At 40.1% G+C, this 26,845-nt stretch overlaps 1 protein-coding gene across 4 annotated transcripts in view; it reads right to left on the bottom strand.

Moving 5' to 3' along the window:
* LOC124797977 (speckle targeted PIP5K1A-regulated poly(A) polymerase-like) overlaps positions 1-26,845 on the bottom strand; it is a 254,563-nt gene that overhangs the window by 180,241 nt on the left and 47,477 nt on the right. For all 4 annotated transcript variants that reach the window (XM_047261151.1, XM_047261150.1, XM_047261152.1 and 1 more), the window contains one exon: positions 15,828-15,945. In XM_047261151.1, coding sequence (XP_047117107.1) covers positions 15,828-15,945 — 118 coding nt within the window. The remainder of the gene's footprint in view (positions 1-15,827; positions 15,946-26,845) is intronic.

Below are 26,845 nucleotides of genomic sequence, written 5' to 3'. Positions count from 1 at the left end.
CGCAGAACAGCTCTCCTGTGCGTGTGCTGTACGCTGCATCTGCCAACAGTGCGGCCAGGCGTTACTCACCAATGTTACTAGACCAATGTTATGACTGGTCTGTTATCGAAGTATGTTGATTTTCGCATCATGATTTAATAGTAGCCAATGCAGGGTTCCAAGCTGTGCTCAGCTGAAATCCGGCATCGCTGTCAGTCTAGTACAGTCATTGGTGAGTAACATCTGGCCGCAGTGTTGGGAAACGCAGTGTACAGCACATGTGCAGGAGAGCCGCTCTGCGATTTTCGGCAGAGGGAGTTTGAATATGGCACCATCTATTTGCAAATCATTGTGCATGCACGATTTCTGCACCTGCGCATTCTTTGCAGATGTGTTCTGGAAACAGGGCGGCGATGTGTGTATCCCGCCAGTCGTACCTAGTTACCAACAAGGCTGAACCACCTGAGAATGTTGGACAGTTGCTCCGAGAAAATATTGTGGAATTTGCATATGATCCAGCAGCAAACCCATGAAGATTATTTACCTGCAGCCTTGTTTTGAAAATATGCCACTCCTGTAAATATTGAAACCTGGTTATTACTCCAATGATACCCTTGTACTTCTTGTGTGAGAATTACAGACCAGTTCTCAGCAAAATCACAGTGTAGCACTAAACACAGTTCTTCAGCCTGTACACACCCTTTCACTTCTGTAATGTGTTGTTGTTGCAATTTCTTTAAATGCTACTTTCACTGACGATTTACCAAGTTCATCAATCAAATTGTCAAATGCAACAGTTTTCTTAATTAGTTTATTGTCCTCCCATGTCGCATATGTAATTTGTACAGAGTTATCTGCTATGTCTTCCAGGCCAAGTGTCTGTAAAGACAGTCCTCCCTTTCCAGGGCAGTCACCACATTCTTGAAACAAACAAGTCTCCCGTTTTATGTCACAGACTACTAATGACTTCACACGCCCAACCAAGGTGTCATATGTCATGCATTCCAGTAATTTCTTCAAAGTTACCACACTAAGTTCAAACTTCATGCAGTACACACATAAACAGACATCTCTAGGAGGCTGTGGAACTACCCACTTAGGTCGTAGTGCATAAAATTTTGATCTTCCAATACGTGAAGTTGTAAAGTTGCTCTAATAAATTGCAAAAGTTTCTTTAATACTGCCAGTCATGTACTTTCACAACTTTTACCCCTTTGATCTTATAATACGTGAAGTTGTAAAGTTGCTCTTGTTGTTGTTGTTGTTGTTGTGGTCTTCGTTCCTGAGACTGGTTTGATGTAGCTCTCCATGCTACTCTATCCTGTGCAAGCTTCTTCATCTCCCAGTACGTACTGCAGCCTACATCCTTCTGAATCTGCTTAGTGTATTCATCTCTCGGTCTCCCTCTACGATTTTTACCCTCCATGCTGCCCTCCAATACTAAATTGGTGATCCCTTGATGCCTCAGAACATGTCCTACCAACCGATCCCGTCTTCTAGTCAAGTTGTGCCACAAACTCCTCTTCTCCCCAACCCTATTCAGTACCTCCTCATTAGTTATGTGATCTACCCATCTAATCTTCAGCATTCTTCTGTAGCACCACATTTCGAAAGCCTCTATTCTCTTCTTGTCTAAACTATTTATTGTCCATGTTTCACTTCCATACATGGCTACACTCCATACAAATACTTTCAGAAATGACTTCCTGACACTTAAATTTATACTCGATGTTAACAAATTTCTCTTCTTCAGAAATGCTTTCCTTGCCATTGCCACTCTACATTTTATATCCTTTCTACTTCGACCATAATCAGTTATTTTGCTTCCCAAATAGCAAAACTTCTTTACTACTTTAAGTATCTCATTTCCTAATATAATTCCCTCAGCATCACCTGACTTAATTCGACTACATTCCATTATCCTCGTTTTGCTTTTGTTGATGTTCATCTTATATCCTCCTTTCAAGACACTGTCCATTTTGTTCAACTGCTCTCCCAAGTCCTTTGCTGTCTCTGACCGAATTACAATGTCATCAGCGAACCTTAAACTTTTTATTTCTTCTCCATGGATTTTAATACCTACTCCGAATTTTTCTTTTGTTTCCTTTACTGCTTGCTCAATATACAGATTGAACAACACTGGGGAGGGGCTACAACCCTGTCTCACTCCCTTCCCAACCACTGCTTCCCTTTCATGTCCCTCGACCCTTATAACTGCCATCTGGTTTCTGTACAAATTGTAAATAGCCTTTCGCTCCCTGTATTTTACCCCTGCCACCTTCAGAATTTGAAAGAGAGTATTCCAGTCAACATTGTCAAAAGCTTTCTCTAAGTCTACAAATGCTAGAAACGTAGGTTTGCCTTTTCTTAATCTAGCTTCTAAAATAAGTCGTCGGGTCAGTATTGCCTCACGTGTTCCCATATTTCTACGGAATCCAAATTGATCTTCCCCAAGGTCAGCTTCGACCAGTTTTTCCATTCTTCTGTAAAGAATTCGCGTTAGTATTTTGCAGCCGTGACTTATTAAACTGATAGTTCGGTAATTTTCACAATTGTCAACGCCTGATTTCTTTGGTATTGGAATTATTATATTCTTCTTGAAGTCTGAGGGTATTTCGCCTGTCTCATACATTTTGCTGACCAGATGGTAGAGTTTTGTCAGGACTGGCTCTCCCAAGGCTGTCAGTAGTTCTAATGGAATGTTGTCTACTTCCGGGGCCTTGTTTCGACTCAGGTCTTTCAGTGCTCTATCAAACTCTTCACACAGTATCATATCTCCCATTTCATCTTCATCTACATCCTCTTGCATTTCTTGCTTTTATAAATTGCAAAAGTTTCTTTAATACGGCGAGTCATGTACCTCTTCACTTTCACAACTTTTTGACCTTCAACTGTTAACAGTTATAGTGTCTTATTTGTCGGCACTATGGTGAGGACAGCCCCATTTATCTTCCAGATAAAATGACTGCACTATTTGAACTTGAGCTACTTCTACAGGATGACCATAATAGGCATCTGGTCTTCCAAAGACTCCTTTTACAGACCTCGTCTTTCTTGATTTGTCTACCATGTACTTTGATACTAGTGGAATGTGGTTCAAAATTGTTTTCTTTGAAAATGTCTCTGAAATAATACTTAAAACTTGCACCTTTTCACTGTAGGATGCACAACATTCAGCAGCTGAATTGATATTTGTGAAAAATTCCTGGTAAGAGGTGTAAGAGTGCTTTGGTTCATTTTCTTCTGAAGATGGAATTTCTACTTTTTGCTGTAGGGTATTCATCCATAGCTTTAGTAATTTCTCTGCACTTTCTTGATGCATAGAGCTTATGACTCGACTTCACTGACCACAGTTTAACAGAACTAACACCTACCCCTGTAGTTGAATGATTCAAGGTACTTCATACTTTCTCTATCGATGCAAAATCTTTATCATCTGCACCATGGGAGGCTTCGCCTTGTTCAGATACTATCATTGTTGTCACCCGGTAAAAACATTTAGAACACAAAACGTCGTTCCTGGAAACACCTTCACTTTGAAACAGAGTCTTCAAATGAGAACACTTATCCCCAACCTGAACAAAGTTTTTTGAACTTGGATGCCTAAGCGGGAGGGGGGGTTCGGCGAGCCCACAGGTATTAAATAAATTTACTGACGAAAAACTACAACTTTCAAAATGTTTTATGTATTTTAACTAAGGCATTGGTTTATAAATGTTGTTAATTGTTATAAATATTGGATTGAGTGAGTAAAAAAATTGACATATTACAATACAAAATACAGATGTGTTCATATACAATAGACTACTCTGAGTCCTCAACTTCAAGGCAAGAGACCCACTTCACAATTTTTTTCTGAATGTGTGTTACACACATGTTTATGACACTGTCCACAATACTGTTTTGGTTTACTTAGATTGTTGTACTTCTGCTTCTTTGTTTCAGCTTCTCTTACACAAATATGGCACCGACCTTTCCCTGCAGGAGGCTGACGTGCTTCTGTTGTCACTTATTTGATTTTCTTTTGTAGAATAGTCTCCATTGATTGAACAATTTGGTTAGATAACCCTCTTGTAATAGCACTTCTTTCTTCTACCTGCAATTTCACTAGTTCTATCCCAGCTTGCAGAAGATAAAGTTTCCGTTTGTTGTGTTTCTTTTCATTCCATCTTGGATATTGCTGGATGAATATGGTGGTTGCATTGATAGCACAAATGTCGATGAGAGAGTAAAATACAGATGGAGGCCATCTCATTGTTCCCCTCTTGCAGGTGTACATATGCGCCATTTGATCAATGGTATCAATCCCACCTTTAGTGGAATTATAATATGCATTTATCTCGGTTTTATTCTTCTCTCCTCCAACAGTGCCTTTATCTTGGTGCATTGTTGACAACAGCAGTAAGTTTTTACTTTGTTTCGTTTTTGCTATGTAGGACACCAAAGTTACTGGAGGCCTTCCTGTTGATGGGTCTGTGAACAAGAACATTGATGAATATAGCTCTCAATTTGACGTGTTCTTCATTATGTCTGGAATACGCTTCCTGTTTGACTGGAGAGTTCCTACTGTAGTAACTTTGTAGTGTTGGTATAACTCTTCTGTCAAATCCACTGATGTGTAGTATCGGTCTGTAGTAATATTTCGACCAGTATTTTTCACAGGTGCTACCAGACGTTTGATGACAGCTGCTGAACCCCGTTCTTCTTTCGACAAATTCTGAACATTACCTGAGTAGGGTTCCATATTCAAGACGTATCTGTCAACTGCATCGGACATCATGCGTATAAGGGTGCCATACTTGCCCAGTTTATCCTTCATAAATACTTTGAAGGGGCAGCGCCCTCTAAACAAGCTGAGCATCTCACGTTCTCTTGCCATAATACCCTTGTAAACTGGCCGACCCATTGGGTCTGACCAAAGATCGTGTACACTGACAGAATTGTCCTTATTTGTCCCCATAAGTATCAGGATTCCTATAAAGGCATACAATTCTTTCTCATTAGTCAAAGTAACATTTCGCCTAACTGCCTCTTCATTTGAATGTTTTGCTATAACATCCATGATGTCAGGCGTAAGAAGTAACTTCAAGGTTTCTCCAGGTGAATGGAAAACACCAGCTGGAGATACTCCTGCCTGCCCTTTTACTGTATTAGCAAAAGACCTCCGAGGAATTCTAGGCTGTGTGGTTACGTACCTTCTTCCAGACTTGGCCACAATAACATCCTGATGGTCACTGCCTGAAGCTGCGCTATCTTCACCTTCTTTAACAACCACATGACTTTCCCGATCTGAAACATACTCCATAACACCATCCTCATATTCACTTTCACTCCCTGAGTCAGAATCTTCATCTAAAATTTCATTCAGAACTCCTGATAAAGACGAGTCACATATTCTTTCAGTCATTTCTAAGTCTGATTGTGAACAGTAGGGAACTGCACTAGCTCACTGCAAGTTTACAAGATAAATAACAGCTGACTGACATCAACAATCACTTCCTCTGAAAGTAAACCGATTGTTGTGAATATCAAGAATACCAACCAACAAGAAACTAACTTGCATTGTTGTAGAGATGAGAAATACGAAATTCTACTAAGGGAAATTTTCTATAGCATGGAAGCCTAAGAGGGGGATTGTTGGAGCCATAATAAGTTTATTTATTTTTTCTTTCAAAGCAGGAATTTTCTATAAAATATATTGACACTAACATTTCATAAAATAGCCGACAAACAATAACTCAAAGGGAATATGTAGTATGAATGTTACTTGGGCAAAAGCAGGGGACATAAAAAGATTATGGGTGTCCTAGGGTTAAATATCACTCTTTTATGGATATGTAAATAATCAGCACACTTCACTTTCCTGTGGCCTCAGTGAGAAGACATTTCAAACAGTTCTTGACACAAAACACACTGCAACTGTGTCAACTGGAAAATTCCTCACGAAAACACAGAACTCACTGGATGGTCTCAGATTTCTTGGAAGCTTCTTCAGTAAAAATTAGCCCTGAGCAACTACAATAGAGAAACCTGCAATGAACAACCACAAGAAAGAAACTGACAAGAAACTACAACAAAGTGTAAGAAATATCCGCAACAATGAAAGTGAAATGACTGCAACAAAGAAAGTGACAAGAAATACCTGCAACAAAGACAACAGAAATAAATACTGTAACAAAAATATTAGTAAGAAACAACTTCAGTGAAGACATAGATTAGTCTTCAAAAGTTATTTATTTATTTAATTTTTTTTTGTTAATAAAACCTTCCAACTTAAAAAGTGGAAGCTCTCCTTTACAGAGAATATAGTACTACATGGTACTAACAAACAGAAAAAAGGTTTAACTTTTCTGGATTGGCATTTTTGAAAAAAAATTTTTTTTTGCTATATTCAAATGGAGGATACCATTGTAATCATAAAGCCATTATCTTTCAAATAAAAAAAAAACTCTAAAAAAATGTATAGTACTGTTACAGTAATACAGCATTTAAAACTTTTTTTCCAAAATTCACATCTTCAAAATGGCTTTCACAGTGTCACCTTTGGAGGCCTGCATCTCAGGGCAGGAATTTTTCTGGAGAAAAGAAAAAAAAAAGTGTTTCTTACTTACTCCTGAATTTTAACTTGATAAATTCAATAACATCTGAGACTATGAAGGTAATCTCACTGCCTGAAGCGATACGGATTATGCCATAGGGAACTGAAGAATATTTGCAGTGTGTTTGCCCTGAAGACAATTCATAAAAGTTTCTAAGTAGGTTCTCACGAGATGTCTGCCAATTAATATCTGCAAAATTTCTGCTTCTCTCTCTCTCTCTCTCTCTCTCTCTCTCTCTCTCTCTCTCTCTCTCTCTCTCTCTTCTCAAACAAGCCTGTGACCCTGCAAACAACACTACTTGTACATCCTCGATATCCCATTAGCTTGACCTGATATAGGTTCCATGCACTTGAGCAGTATTGAAAAATCGGCTATAATGTTTTGTATGCATTCCCTTTTATTAGACACATTGCAGTTTCTCAGAATCTTACCACTGAGCAGTAACCTGCCATTTGTTTCAGTTTGACCTATAACTCAACCTATGTGGTCGTACCACTTCATATCTTTACACATTGTTCTCCCAAAATATTTATATGACATGACTAGACTCTAGGTGCAACTCATTGACCCTGTAGCACAACTAGTTGCCAGTGTTGGCACAAGGCTCATATTTTGTTGGATTTATCTCAATATTACTGCAATTTTAAACAAGCAGAACTCCGTCAAATATAACTGAATCATGCAAAAAGCCTGAAATTGTCAATAATACTACCCATTCAGTCATTTAATATGTAACAAGAACAATGGAGTCCTATTAGTCTCACCAGATACTACAGTATAACCCTACTTTTACGCTCCCAAAATTGATGTTTTCCCGCCATTTACGACATTTTTTATCAGTCCCATCAAATTTCCTATGTCCACAATGTTAATTTGCACCTGATATTGCTTCAACACATTTATAATTTTCCCATGATTCACGCATTACAAAAAAATATTTGTGGAGAAAACATGATGCTTGCCATCCAGTATTGTTTACAAATATTATGTGGTTAAGTTTCTTGACACCGGGGCACTCTACTCAGCAGATTTGAACCATATAAAAGTTGGAACAACTCGTGCCACATCTCTTGCCACTGCCAAGCTCTACTCCACGTGGTGGCTAATGGGAGTAAATAGGTTCGTTCGAATGAAGATATCAAGACCAATCACAACCATCTCCAAACTGTCTCTGCTGTACAAACACAATTTCATGATTGTTGTGATCATTGTAACACATTCACTGAACAATAATTAGCATGTTCTGGTGTATGGCCACTTGGAGCACTAGTTAACACCGTCATTCACTTTGTGTTGCTCAAATGTTTTTAGTTTAAATACAGCACTGGTTATGTATTTTATTCATGATGAGCAAAACATGTTTCAAGAATTTATTCTCGTTGTCAAGTGCAGTAGTTACATATGTTTTTTGTAATGTTATACAAACAAACAATGTGTGTGTGTGTGTGTGTGTGTGTGTGTGTGTGTGTGTGTGCGGTTTTCTACATAACTGATGAGCCACAGTACCATATAACCTAAAACAGATGACTACAGTGCAAGAAGTGCAGAATAACACATATTCAAACACCATCACCACACAAAATACTTATTTACATATTTGCGCTTGACAATGAGAAAAATTTTTCGAATCGCATCATGCTAAGCAGGAAAAAATACGTAAGTAGTGCAGTATGTCATTGTTTAAATAATGTATGACAGCTGCAGGCTTTCAAAAACATTGATTATGACTTATGAAATTGAGTCAAACATTCCTACTTCCCAGACAGTTATCAGTTCCAGTTACATCAGCAGTTTTTATTAGATAATAAACCTTCATTAGATAATAAACAAGTCCCTGAGAAGTCCTTTGATGTTTGTTATGTACACATATCATACATAAAGTGCAAGAGGGTATCCTATACATAACTTTTACAGTTTGAAACGTTATTTCCCACATTTTACACCATTTTTTTGAAGACCCTTGAAAAGTGTAAAAGTGGGCTTTCATTGTATACACATATTCAGTGTCTGCATCCTGGTGGCCAGAAAATTTTTGATCCATCTGCATGAAGATTATTTTCTAATAAGTAACTCTTTATGTTTGAACACAGAATACGTTCTGTGACGCTGGTATAAACATATGTGAGTGATACAACATGGTAGTTCTGTAAATAAGCTTGACTTCCACTGCTACAGAAACATTTCCAAAATCGTTATACCTGATTGGTTGAGGTAGGCACATGAAGTTGCCATGCCCAATCCACTGCAACTATCAGAGATATTTTTACGCCTACTATATTATTGTAGTCTTTTCCTACATCACTCATCTTCGTAGCAACAGAGATATTGAATTATGGCAAAATTCCTTGATTTTCCCTTGTGAAGGAACATCTGAAGACAGAATAGAATATTTCATTTCAGTTTTCGTTTTGCTATTTTTTATTTCATGCCAGATGGTGGTTCAATTGAAGAAGCAACACAATAAAACACTGGAAACTCCGGGCTGGAATATCAAGAATGTAAAGAAAAGACAGATTGCTACCTACCATAGAGATAACACGTTAAGTTGCAGACAGCATAATTAAAAGACACACATTAGCTTTCAGCCAAAGCCTTTGTCTGAAAAAGGAAGAGAAGCGCACACATTCATTTACACAAGGAAGCATACATCAAGCACACATGACCGTCACCTCGGGTGGCTCGAACCAGAATGCATTCTAGACCGAGCTGCCAGAGATGTCATATGTGCAGAGGTATGCTTGCTTGTGTGAATGAATGTATGTATGTGTGTGCGTGCGGCTGTGGCCAAGAGCTAACACATAAGTGTCTTTTATTTAATTGTGCCTTTCTGCAACCGGGTGTGTCCCATTCATGGTAAGTAGCAATCTATATTTTCCTTACAATGTTGAAGCAATAAAATATTTTTATGAAACACCAAAATCAATCCAGTGATAAAAATCGGCACTTGTATGTAAATGGTGAACAAGAACAGTGGTCTACTGGGATTTGTGTTATGGATGCTAAAATTGTTATATGGCTCAGACACGACAGTGACATGCGTACATGTTGGAGGATTTTCAATGCAACTGCGTAAAAATAAATAATTTCTACACTCAATGGTGTAAACGATGCCTTGGAAAAAGTTTATATGTGATATTAATGACAACTTTGGTAGACCATGACCCATTTTCAGTGAAGTCAGTGAAACATGCCACAATAGAAGAAGATTTGCTTGTGAAAGTAAAGGCTACATCAAAATGTGCAGTCTTCCGTGGACAGAATTGAAAACATTACTATTGACGGATCTGAACATTTAACTGGCAAGAATGTTGGCCTTCTAAACAGAATTCTGCTAACTATTCATGAAACACGTCTGGTTCCCGAAGTCATATTTATTCAGTGAATTATACTCCAGGAAGTATGGCAGGTTACTTCAGTTTTGGAGGACATTCAAGGCAAACAAACAATGTACTATTGCACATAAATGTTCAGTGAATCAGCTTGGGAAAAGCTGTTACGCAAGTGTGGAAACGGAAGTAGTACAATTTCTGGGAATGAAAGAAAAGATAAATACTATCCCAAAATACTGTGATCTCCAATTTGCTTTCCTTGTCAACATGAAAGACTTTTAGAATAAACTGAACTTTTACTATGCAAAAATATTCTTATCTATGCATTATATTTCACTTTGAATTATCTGAAAGGGTTTATTATTTCTTCCAAAACAAATGAAGGATGAAAATTTCAGCATTTTCCTGCTTTATACTGTAAGGCAGTTGGTGCCCCATGGAGAAGTAAAGTAAAGCAAAAAGTTAATCGATCTGAAAGGCAAGTTTATGCAACATTTCAGATATACACAAAATTGGAAAGAAAGCTCAAGAGATTGTCACATCCATTTCATATAAACATGAAGTGTGAGCTGGACAGTTTGCAACTACAATTTTTTGATCTACAATGCAGTAGTGTGTTGACGGATTCTTTTGATTTCAAAATTGTCACTGCATCTTCAAACAGCAAAGGAAATGTTTCCAAACTTAATTAACTTTTCCAAAAGAATGATGGCAATGTGCACAAAACAAAATTTTTAACCGTACACTACAGCACGTTTTATTTATTTATTTCGTATTCCATTAATCCGTATTGTGATAAATCACAAGGATGTGGAATGAGTCATGATTACATACAACAGATATAATACACATATATAAAATGACAAAAATGTACCATAAGATTATGAATAAGTTTGTAGGTTAAAATCAAATCAAAGGTATAGCTCAAGTAATATAAAACAATACCTAAAAAGGAAATATAGTACATTTTCCAAATTAAACAAATAATACACATATATAAAATGACAAAAATGTACCATAAGATTATGAATAAGTTTGTAGGTTAAAATCAAATCAAAGGTATAGCTCAAGTAATATAAAACAATACCTAAAAAGGAAATATAGTACATTTTCCAAATTAAACAGTTAATGTGATCTATAGCAAACAAATTTTTATCAGTATAAAAAATCATTGCTTTAACTGTAGATACTCATCAAGAGAATAGAAGGAATTTACCATTAGGTATTCTCTCAATTTACATTTAAAAGTAGGTAAGACATTAATGTGATCTTTAATACCTGATGGAAGGGAGTTGAAAATTTTTGTGGCTGAATAATGAACACCTTTCTGAACAAGACTTAAATGTTTCAGATCCCTGTGTAGATCATTTTTAGACCTAGTATTATGATCATGACATTCACTATTAGTTTTAAAAAGAGATAGGTTGTTAGAAACAAAAATCATCAAAGAAAATATGAATTGAGAGGTAAGTGTTAATATTTGTAACTTATGAAACAGACTTCTGCAAGAATATCTTGGATGAACACCACTCATGATTCTAACAGCTCTCTTCTGTGCAGTAAATATTTTTTTGGCTAAAGGCTTGTTGCCCCAAAATATTATGCCATACGACATGATAGAATGAAAATAACCAAAGTAGGCAGCTTTAGTAGCGTCCTCATCACCAATGGGGGTGATTACACGCAGAGCATAAGTTGCCACACTGAGCCTTCTATGTAGGTCTAAGATATGCTCAGACCAGTTCAGCTTGCCATCAATTAGAATGCCCAAGAACTTAGATGATTCACAGTGTAGTATATTTTGGTTACCACAGTTTAAGTGGCATACTTCATTTTCTTGTTGAGATGTGTGAAATTGCATATACTGAGTTTTCTGAATGTTTAGAGTTAGTCCGTTGCACTTAAACCAGTGTAGGATGTCAACGAGTACAGCATTACATTTATTTTCTAGGTCACTGTTAGTTCGACTTTCAAGCAGAATAGTGGTGTCATCGGCAAAAAGAGTAAATTTACACTTGGTGTCTGTGCAAAGTGGGAGATCATTGATGAAGATAAGGAAAAGCAAAGGTCCTAGGATGGACCCCTGAGGCACACCACACTTTAATGTGCCCCAATCAGAAGAAATGGGACTATCATTGGCACCATTAATTATCACCTTCTGTTTTCTGTTTTGCAGATATGATTCTATCCATCTACCAATGCTACCTCGCAAGCCATAAAAATTAGCCTTATGTAAGAGAATGTTGTGGTCCACACAGTCAAAGGCCTTAGACAAGTCACAAAAAATTCCAATAGGTGACATTTTATTATTTATTGACTCTAAAATTTCATTTGTGAGAGAAAAAATAGCCTGCTCAGTTGATCTACCTTTTTGGAAACCAAACTGGTTTCTGTTGAGTATGTTGTGGCTGTTAAGATGTTCTACAATTCTTGTATACATTAGTTTCTCTAATACTTTTGAGAAACTACTTAGTAGTGATATTGGACGGTAGTTAGATAAATTAGTTTTGTCACCCTTCTTGAAAAGTGGTTTCACAACGGCAAGCTTTAATCTCTCTGGGACAACACCTTGCTGGATAGACTCATTAAAAATGTGACACAGGACTTGACATATGTGGTCACTACAATGCTTCAGTATTTTTGGTGAAATGTTGTCAATACCAGTGGAATTTTTATTTTTTAAGGCCTTGATGGTATTTTTAACTTCAGTAATAGTAACTGGGGCAATACAAATTGGGTCATACGTGTTAGGGTTAGCTCTGTGTAATAAATGCGTAGCAGCATTTAAGGAACCGTTACAACCTACTTGTTCTGCTGCAGTTATGAAGTGATTGTTGAATATGTTGGAAACTGTTACAGGATTATGAATAACCTCATCCTTATAGCTTATCTCTGTGGTATTAACATTCTTGTTACTCTTGCCACACTCTCTCTTTATAACATTCCAAACTGCTTTTATTTTGTTCTCAGATTTATCAATTTCAGACTTAATATACAGGCTCTTGGATTTGTTTATCACCCTTTTTAAAATTTTACAATATAACTTAAAATGAGACCTTTCAAGGGGATCATTTGATACTCTTAGTGAGGCATGTAACTCCCTCTTAGTCCTGCAAGAAATTTTTATACCTCCAGTAATCCATGGTTTACTGGAAGAAACCTCATTGTTCTTTCTGACAGTTTTTTTTGGGAAAGCCATTTCAAATACAGATATAAATTCATTTAAAAAAAGGTTAAATTTATCATTAACATCTGATGTGCTGTACACTGGCTCCCAATCTATCTGTGACAAATAGTCGTTAAAGGCAGACACAGTTTCAGTGTTTATACATCTATAGGACCTATAGGTGTGGGAGATTTTATTGCACAAACTGATGTTATTTACTTTCAGAAGTTGTCCATCATGGTCAGACAGGCCATAAATTACTTTACTCACACTAGCACTGTTGACTCTATTCTTGTCAATGAAAATATTATCTAGAAGGCTCTTGCAATTTTCTGTAACTCTAGTGGGCCAGGTAACCATCGCAGCCAAGTTGTAAGAATTCATTAAGTGGTCCAGGTCAGTTTTGAGGTTGTTATCAGTTAAGAAGTTGACATTAAAGTCACCTACAATTATTAAATTTCTAGTTTTAGAGAACAATTTGGTCAAAAGAGATTCTAACTTATTCATAAAGATGCAAAACTTCCCTGCTGGAGCTCTGTAAATTGCAAGCACAGTAAGTAACATGTCCTTTGCAGAAATTTCAGTCCCGCAAACTTCAAAATGTTGATCTACACAATACTTACTTAGATCTAAAGATTTATAAATGATTTTACTGTCTATATAAATTACAGCACCACCTTTCTCCTTACTTGTTCTGCAGTAATGAGTAGCTAGATCATACCCATCAAGCTGCAGCCCATCAATTCCAACTGTTACATGATGCTCAGTAAGGCATAAAACATGAGGACGGTCAACAGTGTCCATGTCCCCTAAATTTACAGATAAAAACTCTAATTTACTTTTGAGACTTCTGATATTTTGATGAAGAATAATAAGATTCTTATAGCTACCTCTACTGTCCTTCTGCTGGTCTGCTTGTCCATTAACACCGTTAGTCCCCGTTGCACTCAAAACTGTGTTGGATACATTAAGACCTATGTCGCAGCTGGAGATTTGTTCACTAGATGTCGTTGGCGAGGTCGGGTGGGTGCTGGCCATAAAAAATCACTGTTTCTTTTTGGAATTCTTCTTTCTCTCGTAGAAAATCGGGGATTACCTTTTATCCTTGGAGATACTGCATCGGAATTATTTTCCAGTCCTTGAGGTTCTTTGGGTGGAACTTCATCATATGGTATTAATATGTCATTGGCAAAAATACGGGGAAACAAGGCTGCTTGTTTCTTCATGTCACACATACTGGCTGCTGTACCAACCCCGTTATGAACTCGAAGAAGTTAGACAATAATAACTTAGCCAGAATTCCCTCAAATGTCACAAACGGAATGCAATAAGATTTTTAAGAGTTCATGAGTGAATTCAAACAGCTCCACTTTTTCACATTAAACTTGACATCAGCACCATTATTTGCATAACCATTTGCTCTCAGCTTTGATTCAAATTGTTCTGTATTTGCTTGACACAGTATTTTGATAGGTTACTGTCATTGTGTATAGTTTTGGAGGTGGTACATGTCCCCCCCCCCCCCCCCCCCCGTCACCCCCTTTAAAAACTACTTGACTTCCTGCAAATCAAATGCTTGAGGGAATTTTGTTTTTCTTAGGATAAAAATGAATGTCCAAGCTGCCTAAGTTGTATTTCCACTGTTCAGTTCACCTCACAGACAGGAGCGTGGAAACTGACTCACAAATAGGAGAGTTTGTCTAACCCTGGTTTAGAAGGTGGATGCTGTGTGATTACACTAAGTATTATTGCGATATGTTGTTGTTGTTGTGGTCTTCAGTTCTGAGACTGGTTTGATGCAGCTCTCCATGCTACTCTATCCTGTGCAAGCTTTTTCATCTCCCAGTACCTACTGCAACCTACATCCTTCTGAATCTGCTTAGTGTATTCATCTCTTGGTCTCCCTCTACGATTTTTACCCTCCACGCTGCCCTCCAATACTAAATTGGTGATCCCTTGATGCCTCAGAACATGTCCTACCAACCGATCCCTTCTTCTGGTCAAGTTGTGCCACAAACTTCTCTTCTCCCCAATCCTATTCAATACTTCCTCATTAGTTATGTGATCTACCCATCTAATCTTCAGCATTCTTCTGTAGCACCACATTTCGAAAGCTTCTATTCTCTTCTTGTCCAAACTATTTATCGTCCATGTTTCACTTCCATACATGGCTACACTCCATACGAATACTTTCAGAAATGACTTCCTGACACTTAAATCTATACTGGATGTTAACAAATTTCTCTTCTTCAGAAACGCTTTCCTTGCCATTGCCAGCCTATATTGCGATATATGGTGAATAAATCCATTAACTCAGCACAAAAACCTTGTATACAAGCTAGGCAAACTGCCTTAGCGAAATACAGTAGTGATCTCGTACAATTTTTTAATAATATAATTTAGTCGAAAGTCACAAACATTTGTAAAATTTTTTAAAAATGAAATACAAAAAACTTGTATATTGCATTCACTAGCAAAAAGGATCACCACTGTTATCGCCGGTTGCTATTTCATCTTACAACTCAGAAACTTTTTGAAATTATATGTACACTTACATACAGCAGTAAGGATTTTGTGTTTATTGTCATCATAACAATATATACCAGCATCTCACTTTCATTACATTTGTCAATAATATGAAGTACAAACCAGTCCCAAATTCAGCACAAAAAAGGATGTTTCACAGATTGTGATGACATACGTCACAACATGCTCTATATAAATAAAGTAAAAGTATACTAATGGTTCACCAACCTTTGCTCAAACTCAGCAACTGCATTATTTGATCTCTGGAAAATAGAACAAGTTCGCACCTTTCCAAACCTACTCAGTGCCTCAATCAACATTCCTTGGTCTACACCTCCAGGGAGACCTGTTCATAAAAGAATAAAAATCTTATTAGATTTTTCGGTAGCAATGTTGCAAAACTTGTTACAGCAGTTTAATTAAACATTCTAAAAATGACATTTATCTCATTTTAAAGTTAACACTACCTGTGTAATCCTCATGTTACTCTTAAAATAATGTAATCCAGCCCATATATACTGCCCAATAATGGCAATTACCAGAAGTTTCTTTGTCATGCAGAACAGAGTAAAGAAATATGACACATAAAGATTTATTTTGTTTGATGTTCTTTACGCTACTCTTGTCCATCCACCTAGTTCATGTGAACTGCCCAACAAAAATAATGCCTTTTCAGAATAGAATTATCAAAAACAGAATAAATGGAAATTTACTGGTACAGTGGAATGCCTAACATAGTCTCACCTCACACAGTGCAGTACTGACTTTATTTTAAATTTAAAGTAGTAAGCAAAAGACATTCATACGAGGATTGTTCAGTTTAATGGGCACACAACGTGCTCAGAAATATTTTGCAATGGAAAGTTTAATGAAATGGATCAAGACACATACTACCAGATATTACTTTGAGGTGAAATACAAAAATTTGATATAACAGATTCTAATGGCTAACTGGCTTGCTCAAGCAAGTAGGCCACACTGTGAACTTTCACCAGCATTTGATAGATATGCTGCACAATAAGACAGGAGAGACCATGATAATCAAGCCCTATAACTGTAATTTGGAACTCCCCTCATTTAACAGGGAAACTCTGCAGGTAGGGGTATGTAGATATATTATTTCCTACCTCCCCCCCCCCTCTCTCTCACTCACTCACACACACACACACACACACACACACACACACACGCGCGCGCACACACACCATAAACAATCTTCATCCATGTGCACATTTGTAACCTTCAAGCATCTGTGAGGTTTGAGGTAAAAGGTATTCAATGCTGTAGAATCATTTTCCCCACCTTCCCATCACATTTTTGTATAATAATATGTTGTAAGAATGATTGTAGGTACCCATCTGTAAAAGTGTAAATGTCCTTAATTTTTGCACCATGGTCATCATGCAAGATGTATAAAGCCTGGTAAAAAAAATGAAAGACTGCTTGAATTGCAAATGAGCTATTTAACATATTAGTGACAGAATGATTTACAAACCCAAACTGTCCTTATGCTGCAAAAAATTTACCCAAAACTGATCTGCTCATTCAGCAGCAGTCAATTAGCAGTTTATTACACACCTGTTGTTGGGCTTTTGGTGACACCGATAAGTGTCTGGAAAGATACACTGACAAAGTCGTGTTCTAACCAACAAAGTATGTAAGACCTTAATTTTGAATTCATTGAATCATTCTCACTGAACTGTTCATACATTTTTTTAAACTTTGTTCAGTTTTTGTTTATCCCCAAAAATTCACCTTGTAAGCATCCCATGTTCACTATGACATTTATTTATTATCTTTCTTGTGTTGGAAGTTCCTGTTGACATTTCTTCCACATTTGCAAATTAAATTCAGAGTTTTTAAACTCCACCTTACGCGAAACGCTACGTATTTCTTTTCCTATTTACTCTGACATGTTGACAGCTCTATGACATCTGCTGTGAGTCTCATTTTTTTCTGTGGAATGGGGAGGGGGGGGGAGGCACATGTATTTTAATTGTGTCTGTCTGTAAACAAATGCCTCCTCAATGTGGTGAGGAACAATCTATTCTTTTCAAATTGTTTTTATTGAAGTTTGTTATTTAATAAATTTACATTGTTTGCCATTCAAGTAGCAACCTATAACAGCCAACTACCAGATCATTAAGCTTCAGTTCTCAATGATTAGCTTGGTCACAAACTTCTGTAACAACAGTGACAGTAGACACAGTTAAGAGGCCACAAGATGCAAGTCAGGAAGGCGACTGGGAGCGTTGCAAGCTTCATTTGAATCTTCCATGATAAACTTCTACTTTTGTAGTATCTTTTCAATCATGTTATTGACTGACAGTACACAATTCACCTCTCTTACTAGCTCCTCCAAAAGTGGAAACTTATCTAGCACTGTGTCTATAAAATTACCTCACTGTCTCATAGATTCTCTACTTCCTCTTCCCACAGCTTATGTACACATATATTTTTTAAACGGCTTCTCAAGCAGTTTGAAATCATTTTCCCGTTACATTTTTTAAACAGAAATATTTTCTTCCCTTGCTTAACTTTTCTTTCAAGACTGGTGATCACTGGTCCTATAAAAAGAAGCCTTTTAGTCACTGACTTCTATCTCTATTTTCAAACAGTTGAACAGTTTGTATCTGCTTGTTACCAGCAGATCCAAAATGTTTCCCTTACAACTGTGTTAAGCAGACAATTTTCAGTACATCCCTTTACGATGTTAATCCTTGCTCATCATTTTAAACCCCTGCATCTCCCAGTCTGTCACCACGCTCCACAATCACTGCTCAACAAGTGGTCTCCTCATTTTCTTTTCTTCTTTCCTCCCTTTTTTCCTCTTTGCACAATATCGTCTATCCAATCTCTATCTTTTATCTCTTTAACGTGGGCCTCATTCCTCCATTTCTGATGGCAGTTAGCGCACAGTGTCCCCTCCTCTTAATTTTATAGTATAAAGATGATCCTGAAGTTTGACATTAGTGGGTATGATAGATGGTACTGAACATCATTCTGTGAGAGAAGATATCAGGTAGCTTTCAATGTTAGTGTCGGCTATCACTATCGGCCACCAAGTACCAAATGCACCTGTTTATAAACTTCTATATCAGCTTTTCACATGATGGGGCAATTTATGAAGTAATAACACAAATGTTTAATGAAGTCATATTACTTCTGGAATCGCTGCTAGCACCTCACAGAGGAAATTACGTCACAAAGCAATGATGTCATCATGGTCCGCTAATGCCTTTCTCATCAGAATAAAATATTTCTAAAACCAATGATAGGCTTGTAGCACTGTCTGCAAAGAAATCACTTCCCAACCATGAAAGAATAAGTTTTCTCAGGGCCTGGTACTCTTCCCTACCACAATATGTATATACTGTATAGGTTGCTTGACAAGATTTTCATAAACTCTAACATACAGTACTGTCTCTCCATTGACAAGAACAGAACTTCCAGTTGCTGGAAGTTAAAGTCTCTTTCCCATTTATCGTATTATTCACAACTGATTTATTAATTTTTTTTTTACTCTGTCAATTTTTTTATTGGTTGACATCAAAAGATTTATGTTCCTTTCACACTTTCTGAGGAAATGTTAGTCTGTTTAGATGATTTTTCCAGTGTAGCTCCTTTCCCAAACTGTGTATTTCTTCCCTGCACCACCAGTGTCTAATTAGAATAGAAATGCCAAGAAACTCACTAACAGAATCCATAGAACGCGTGCGCGCACACGCGCGCAAGCACGCGCGCTCGCACACACACACACACACACACACACACACACACACAAGCCTTTCAGACAAAAGATGCCACAACACAGATTAAAACCATACTTGCCTAAAAGTGGAGCAATACTAAGGTATTACCAAAGAAATGTGAACAGAATCATGATGTGTGATTAGCTGTGGTACATGTGTAAAGCAGCTGCACCAAGACTACTTTAACTGCCAGAGATATCTTTAGTAAGTGGATTAAAGACTATATGGCATTTATTCTTAAGGATAATAAATAAGCAAAAATTTTTACTAAACAGATTTCACTCTAATTTACGTGTAACTGGATAATATCCTATGGCTGAATGATGAGGAATGCCAACATGGACAGTACAGACGACTGAATAGAATATTTTAGCTAAATAAAATACAGGCTTCTTTAGAACATGCTTTTTAATGACATTCCAAATCCTTAGTCAATATCCCACAGTTTCTTTGTCCTTCTCATGTTATACATACTATTATCAACATAGTTATTAGATACTGCAAAACTGCAAAGTGACAGAATGGTTGGCCCATATCTACCATTAGCTGGCAAAATTCCATTACTGGTGAAGGTATATTTGGACAGGCATTCTATCTCTTCGTAACTTTATCATTTTGTCAAGTGCATTTATCATGTGGTAAATTAATTACTGATAATATAATGTAAATGGATAGATAAAAAAAATCTACTCACCAAGCAGCGGCAGGGAAACACACACACAAAAAGATTTAACATTTACATGCTTTCTGAGACAGTGGCTCCTTCTTTTGGCAGAAGAGTTGAAGGGGAAGGAAGAGGAGTGAAGGGAAAGAACTGGACAGTTTTATGGAAAGGTGTACAGTTCAGAAAAGTCACCCAGAACCCAAGGTCAGTGGAGACTTACTGGACGGGATGAGAAGGAAAGACTGAATGTTGGAGACTGCATCAGACAAGACTGAAAACCTGAGAGCTTAAAGGTGAAAGACATGGTAACAAGCAATACAGATATTATTACTAAAACATCATGCATGAGTTAATAAGAATGAAAAGCTAAGTGCATTGTATGTAACAGAGGTAGGAGGGAGGGCGGTTAAAAATAGACCAGTCAGAATATGAATGATGTACAAAACTAAACAGGAGTGAAGAAAGGAGTAGTTACTGAGAATGCATGCTGAGATGAAAGAAATTAACATAAATTAAGGCCAGGTGGGTGGCGAGAACCAAGGACATGTTGTAGTGCTAGTTTCCACCAGCGGAGTTCTGGGAAACTGGTGTCTGGGGAAGAATCCAGATGGCACATGTGGTGAAACAGGCACCGAGGTCATGACTGTTATGTTTTACAGCATGCTCTGCAACCGCATATTGTGTGTTGCCTATATACACCCTCTGCCAAAGTCCATTCATACCGACTGATAACTGGGTGGTAGTCATGCCGAAGTAAAAGGCCAAACAACGTTTACATAACAGCTGGTATATGGCGTGTCATTTCACAGGTGGCTCTCCCTCTTGGCAGTATGTTTTGCAAGTTACAGGGCTGAAACAGGTGGTGGTAGGAGGAAGCATAGGGCAAGTCTTGCAGTGGTGTGGTCACACGAGTAGGAGCCATAGGGTAGAGAGATGGGTGCAGAAAGAGCCTAAGAGCCTACAATCTGACAAGGATATTGTGGACATTGGGAGGGTGATGAAAAGCTATTCTAGGTGTGGTGGGCAAAATCTCAGACAAAATGGATCTCATTTCAGGATGTGGTTTTAGACAGTCATGCCCTTGTCAAAGTAGCTGATTGATACATTCAAGACAAGTATAAGTCTGGGTGACAAGTGGTGTGCTCTGAGGTTGTTTTTTGGAGGGATCGGCAGTACCAGGATTGGATGTGATGGCCCAGGAAATCTGCTTTTGAGCTAGGCTGTTGGGATAATTACATCCAGTGAAGGCTGAAGTGGCAGTGGTGGTGTATTGCTGTAAAGAGTCTGCATCCGAACAAATAAATTTGCCTCGAATGCTAAGACTATATGGGAGGCAAGGTTTGACATGGAAAGGACGGCAACTGTTAAAATGTAAGTACTGTTGTTTCTTTGTGGGTTTGATGTGGACAGAAGTGTGTAGCTGGCCTTCGGTGAGGATGAGATCAACGTCAAGGAAAGTGGAATAGGATTCAGAATAGGACCATGTTAAATTTTATTGGTCGAAGCTATTTAGAGATACCAGGAATTTTAACAGGTCAGCCTCACCATGAGTTCACATGGCAAAGATGTCATCAATGTATCTGAACCAAACCAGGGGATGAAGGCATATGGATCCCAGGAAAGCCCCCTCCAACCCATGAGAAGATTGGCATAAGAAGGAGCCATCCTGGTTCCCATGGCCGTACCCCTGATCTGTTTGTATGTCTGACCCTCAAAGGTGAAGTAATTGTTGGTAAGTATAAAGTTGTAAGGTGAGCAAAAAGGATGTCAAAGGCTTGAAATCAGGTGGGTGTTGACTGAGGAAATGTTCAGCAGCAGATCGACCATGTACGTGGGGGATGTTGGTATATAGGGAGATGGCATCAATGTGACAAGCAAGCTGCGTGGTGGGAGTGGGACGGGCACGGTTTTCAAATTATCTGATTAATTACTGAGTACTATTAATGTCCAATGGTTGACTGATAAGTATGCTTACATGGAGAGTACATGAATCCAGAATTCATCACCACATTACCACATAACCTGATAAAATTTTATCAAAAATAGACAAGTTTCATGACGACATGGAAGAACTGCACTTGCTTTAAGGTGTTCACCACCATCTGGGTTTCTACACAGAAGCCATTGTGACGTCCATGAAAACACTCCTTCATTTTAGGTAACAGATTAAAATTATTGACACAGAAAGTCTGTGGCCTAATGTTACGTTGTTGGATCAAAACTTTATTTTCTCCCCTTGGATACTGTTGAGGTGCATTTCTAAAAAGCTCACAGAGACTCACCATGACATGAGATGAAATGCTTATTTGATCTCAGAAAATCAATAAGGGTAACTCCACTGGCATCCCAAGATACAAATGCTTTCCCAAAAGAAAGCTTTTTCCCTTAAAATTCTTGAGTTAGTGTTTAATGGACTGACATTCTGTTTCAGGTACATAATGGTGAACAAAGTATCACTGCAGTCATTGTTGAGAAAACCTTACCTTCAGTCTCATAATGCAACAAAATTTGTTTGGATATTTCAAGACTGGTGGTCTTTACTTCAGGCATGAGTATCCGGAACTCAAGGAGTACAATCTTCACTTTTTCCAGAAAATAATACTGTGAGATACATGCTCTTGTGTGTGTTTGTGTGTTTGAGGTTTACAGGCGCTAAACAGCGTGGTCATCAGCGCCCAAACGCATAAAAACAGGAACACACGCAGTGAAGGGACTAAGACAAACAGCGAACAAGGAGAACAGCTAAAAGACACAGACCTGACGCAGTTCCAAATCCTCACATACAGAGGCAAAACAAGAGGAGAAGAAACGCACTAAAAAGGGAAGGAAACACAAGGAAAAGAGAACAGAAACCGAAGGGAAACAAGGAGGTAATCGTGACTGGCTGACCTCTTACCTAAAACCTGGGTGAGCCAGTCACCCAGCAGCACATTAAAACCCTCTCCCTAAAATCCGAGGCAACAAATTGGACAGGACACAAAACCGTAAGACCTTAACTACAGTCGTTGCGTCATCATGTAAAATAGAGGGCAAATCCGGTGGCAAAGAAACCACCGCCCTCTGGTCAGAGAATAAAAGACAGTCAAGTAAAATGTGGCGGACAGTAATCTGGATGCCACAAGCACTGCAGATTGGGGGGTCCTCCCGCCGGAGTAAAAAACCATGCGTTAAGGGAGTGTGCCCGATGCGGAGGCGAGTGAGGAGAACCTCATCCCGCCTGCATGACTGGTAGGACGTGTGCCATGGCCGCGTGGTGGCCTTGACCAGACGCAGCTTATTTTCACCGACTGCCAGCCACTCCTCTTCCCACTGACGCATAACACGAAAACGCAGGAGGGAGGTAACAGCATGGAGGGGGACGGCACATGCAACAACGTGAGGGAGGGAACATGCATCTTTGGCAGCCACATCCGCTAGTTCGTTTCCCCTAATACCCACGTGCCCCGGCACCCAGCAGAAGGAAACCTCCTTCCCCTGCCGTTGCAGGTGGAGTAGGGCATCATGGATGTCCTGGACGACCGTATCCGCTGGGTACAAGTGTTGCATGGTCTGAAGGGCACTCAGGCAGTCAGAACAGATGAGGAAGTTACGACTGGGAACACAGCGCATCTGCGCCAATGCCCGCAAGATCGCAAACAATTCGGCATCAAAGATGGTAAACGCCGCAGGAAGCCGTAACTTGACGACTCGATCAGGGGAAACAACAGCACAACCAACAGAGTCCCCCTGTTTAGAGCCATCCGTAAATACTGGTACATGGTCGGGATGCTGGTTTAAAATATCATAAAATAAGGAGGTAAAAACAAACGCTGGAGTGCAGCTCCTCCGGTACTCCGACAAGTCTAAAAGGACGCTGGGCCTCTGGAGCAACCAGGGAGGCAGGCGAGTAAAACCTTGTCGTTGGGGGGCCACACGCTCCACACCAAGGGACTCAAGCAAATGCTTGGCACGAATCCCAAATGGTCTCGTTGCCCTGGGACGACTGGAAAAAAGACGTTCCATAGGTGGTCGGGCAACGGTAGGGTACGCAGGGGAGGTAGGACAGGCAAGGAATTGACACACCCGTCGCACCATGAGGAGTTTCCGCCGGATGGCGAGCGGCGGTTCCCCTGCCTCAGCACACAGGCTGGGGATGGGACTGGTACGGAAGGCACCAGTAGCCAGCCTGATACCCTCATGGTGTACTGCGTCAAGAATCTTCAGATACGAAGGCCCCGCTCACCCGTACACAGTGCATCCATAGTCAAGACGCGATCGGACGAAAGCCCTATAAAACTGCAGCAGACGCGCCCGATCTGCTCCCCAGGACCGATGGCTCAGACACTTCAAAAGATTCAGTGCCTTCAGGGCCTGCACCTTGAGGTCTTTAAGGTGAGGCAACCACGACAACTTGGAATCAAAAGTGAGGCCCAGGAACCGCACGCGTCGCTAAAAGGAAGAATGGTGTCCCTCAGACGCAATTCAGGGGAGGTAAAAAGACGTCGAGAACGATTAAAATGAACACACACACATTTGTCTGCAGAAAAGGTAAAACCCGTCTTCGCAGTCCATGCCTCTAATCGCTGTATCGTAAGCTGCAACTACCGACTAGCAGTGACAAGACTGGAGGAAGAACAGAAAACAGCAAAATCGTCCACAAACAAGGAGCATTGGGCAGGACTCCGGATAGTGGACGTGATACTGTTAATGGCGACGGCAAAGAGGGTGACACTTAAAAAGCTTCCCTGAGGAACACCATTCTCCTGCACATACAAATCAGATAGCACATTACCAACCCTATATCGAAAGAGGCGGTGGGAAAGAAAGGACCGAATGAAGACGAGGAGATGGCCACGAAAGCCCCACTCATGGAGTTGATTGAGGATATGGCGGCGCCAAGTAGTGTCATACGCCTTATAAATGTCAAAGAATACACCTAGACAATGCTGGTTAGCAGGAAGGCCTGTTGGATGGCCGCCTCAAGCAAGGTCAAGTTGTCTATAGGTGAACGGCATCTCCGAAAGCCACACTGAGAGGGGCTAAGGAGCTGCCTGGTCTCGAGCAGCCAAACCAGGCGACGGTTGACCATGCGTTCCAATGTCTTCCCGACACAGCTCGTCAAAGCAATACTCCGATAACTACTGGGATGCGTTCGGTCCTTCCCCGGTTTGAGGAGGGGAATCAAAATCGCCTCCCGCCACAAGTCAGGGTACGTGCCGGATAACCATATCATATTAAAACAATTCAGGAGAACTTCCTTGGAAGGCAGTAACAAGTGCTGCAGCATGCTGTACCGGATTTGATCATGACCAGGCGCAGTATCATGAGCCACAGACAGCGCCGAATCCAGTTCCCATATTGTGAAGGGGCAGTTGTAGGGCTCAGAATTTGGAGACCGGAAGTCCAAGTGACCCCTCTCGATGGCAATGCGGTAGCAGCAGAAATCTGGATCACAGTTAATAGTGGCGGTAGATGCCGCAAAATGCATGGCCAGTGTCTGGGCAATGTCTCTCGGTGCCGTGAGAAGACTTCCCTGATGCAGCAATGCCGTGACAGGAAGTTGGCTGCATTTCCCGGAAATCCTCCTGATGGCTTCCCATACTTTCGTAGAATTAGTGGAGCGGGAGATGGAGTTCAAGAACGATTGCCATGACCGTCGTTTGCTCTCTTTAATCACGCGCCGCGCTTTGGCCCTTGCCACCCGAAAGGCCGCAAGATTGTCAGCTGAGGGACGGCACTTGAAGCGGCGCAGAGCTGCACGGCGGGCTCGGATGGCTGAGCGGCACTCAGTGGTCCAGCAAGGGACAGGACGCCTCTTGGGATGACCGGATGACCGTGGGATTGACAATTCAGCAGCATGGGAGATCACGGCTGTAACATGGTCTACCCATTCGTGGACGCTGGCACGGTGTTCCAAAACAGCCAGCTGGCTGAAAAGTGTCCAGTCAGCTCGGCAGAGGTGCCACCGGGGCGGCACTGGTAATGCCATAGCCTCATCCAGGAGGCGAATCCAAAGGGGGAAGTGGTCACTAGAATGGAGGTCAGCAGCAACCTCCCACAGAGCAGAATCCGCGAGTGCTGGAGAGCAAAAGGAAAGGTCAATAGCTGATGACGACCCAGAAGCAGTACAGAAATGAGTGGGAGCACCAGAGTTGAGGATGCACAGTTCTTCAGACATCATGAGGCTTTCCAGAATGCGACCCCTGGGGCAAGTAGTCGAAGAGCCCCACAAGACATTATGAGAATTGAAGTCCCCCAGAAGAAGAAATGGGCGGGGGAGTTGGCTAATAAGGTCTGTGAGAGCCTCAGAGCCTATCGCATCCTGAGGTGGTAAGTAAAGTGAACAGACTGTGAGCCTCCGACCCACAAGAAGGTCAACTGCAACTGCTTGCAAGTCTGTAACGAGAGGGAGCTCAGATGAGGGGTGCATGTCACGGACAAAAACCGCAACACCACCCTTTGCCCTTTCCCCCGTCAGATCATCTTTCCGATAGATGGTGCAGCCCCATAAAGAAGGAGCATCAGTGGCCCGAAAATGTGTCTCTTGGAGGAGTTGTAATTCGGCCACATGCGTCCTGAACCCATTCAGGTTCCACTGTAATATGGGAGCCAGTGATCAGGGGGGCTGAACTCTCACCCTGCCTCTGTGCTTTGGAGGAGAGCCCGTACTGGCCGGAGATTTATTCCTGGGGCGAGAAGATCGCCCCCGGTCGACATCAATGTCCATCAGCTCCGATGACGACCCACGGGAGATGTCAGACACTACGATGGCCTCGTCATCGGACCGACCCTGACTAGTCTCCTCAGGTGGCAAAACCTTCAGCTTCGGCGTCTTTGTCTTGGGGGGCTTA

This window comes from Schistocerca piceifrons, chromosome 5 (genome assembly GCF_021461385.2).
Source record: "Schistocerca piceifrons isolate TAMUIC-IGC-003096 chromosome 5, iqSchPice1.1, whole genome shotgun sequence".
Lineage (NCBI taxonomy): Eukaryota > Metazoa > Arthropoda > Insecta > Orthoptera > Acrididae > Schistocerca > Schistocerca piceifrons.
Note: the sequence above shows the minus strand (reverse complement) of the source record. Positions and strands in the feature narration are given on the sequence as shown.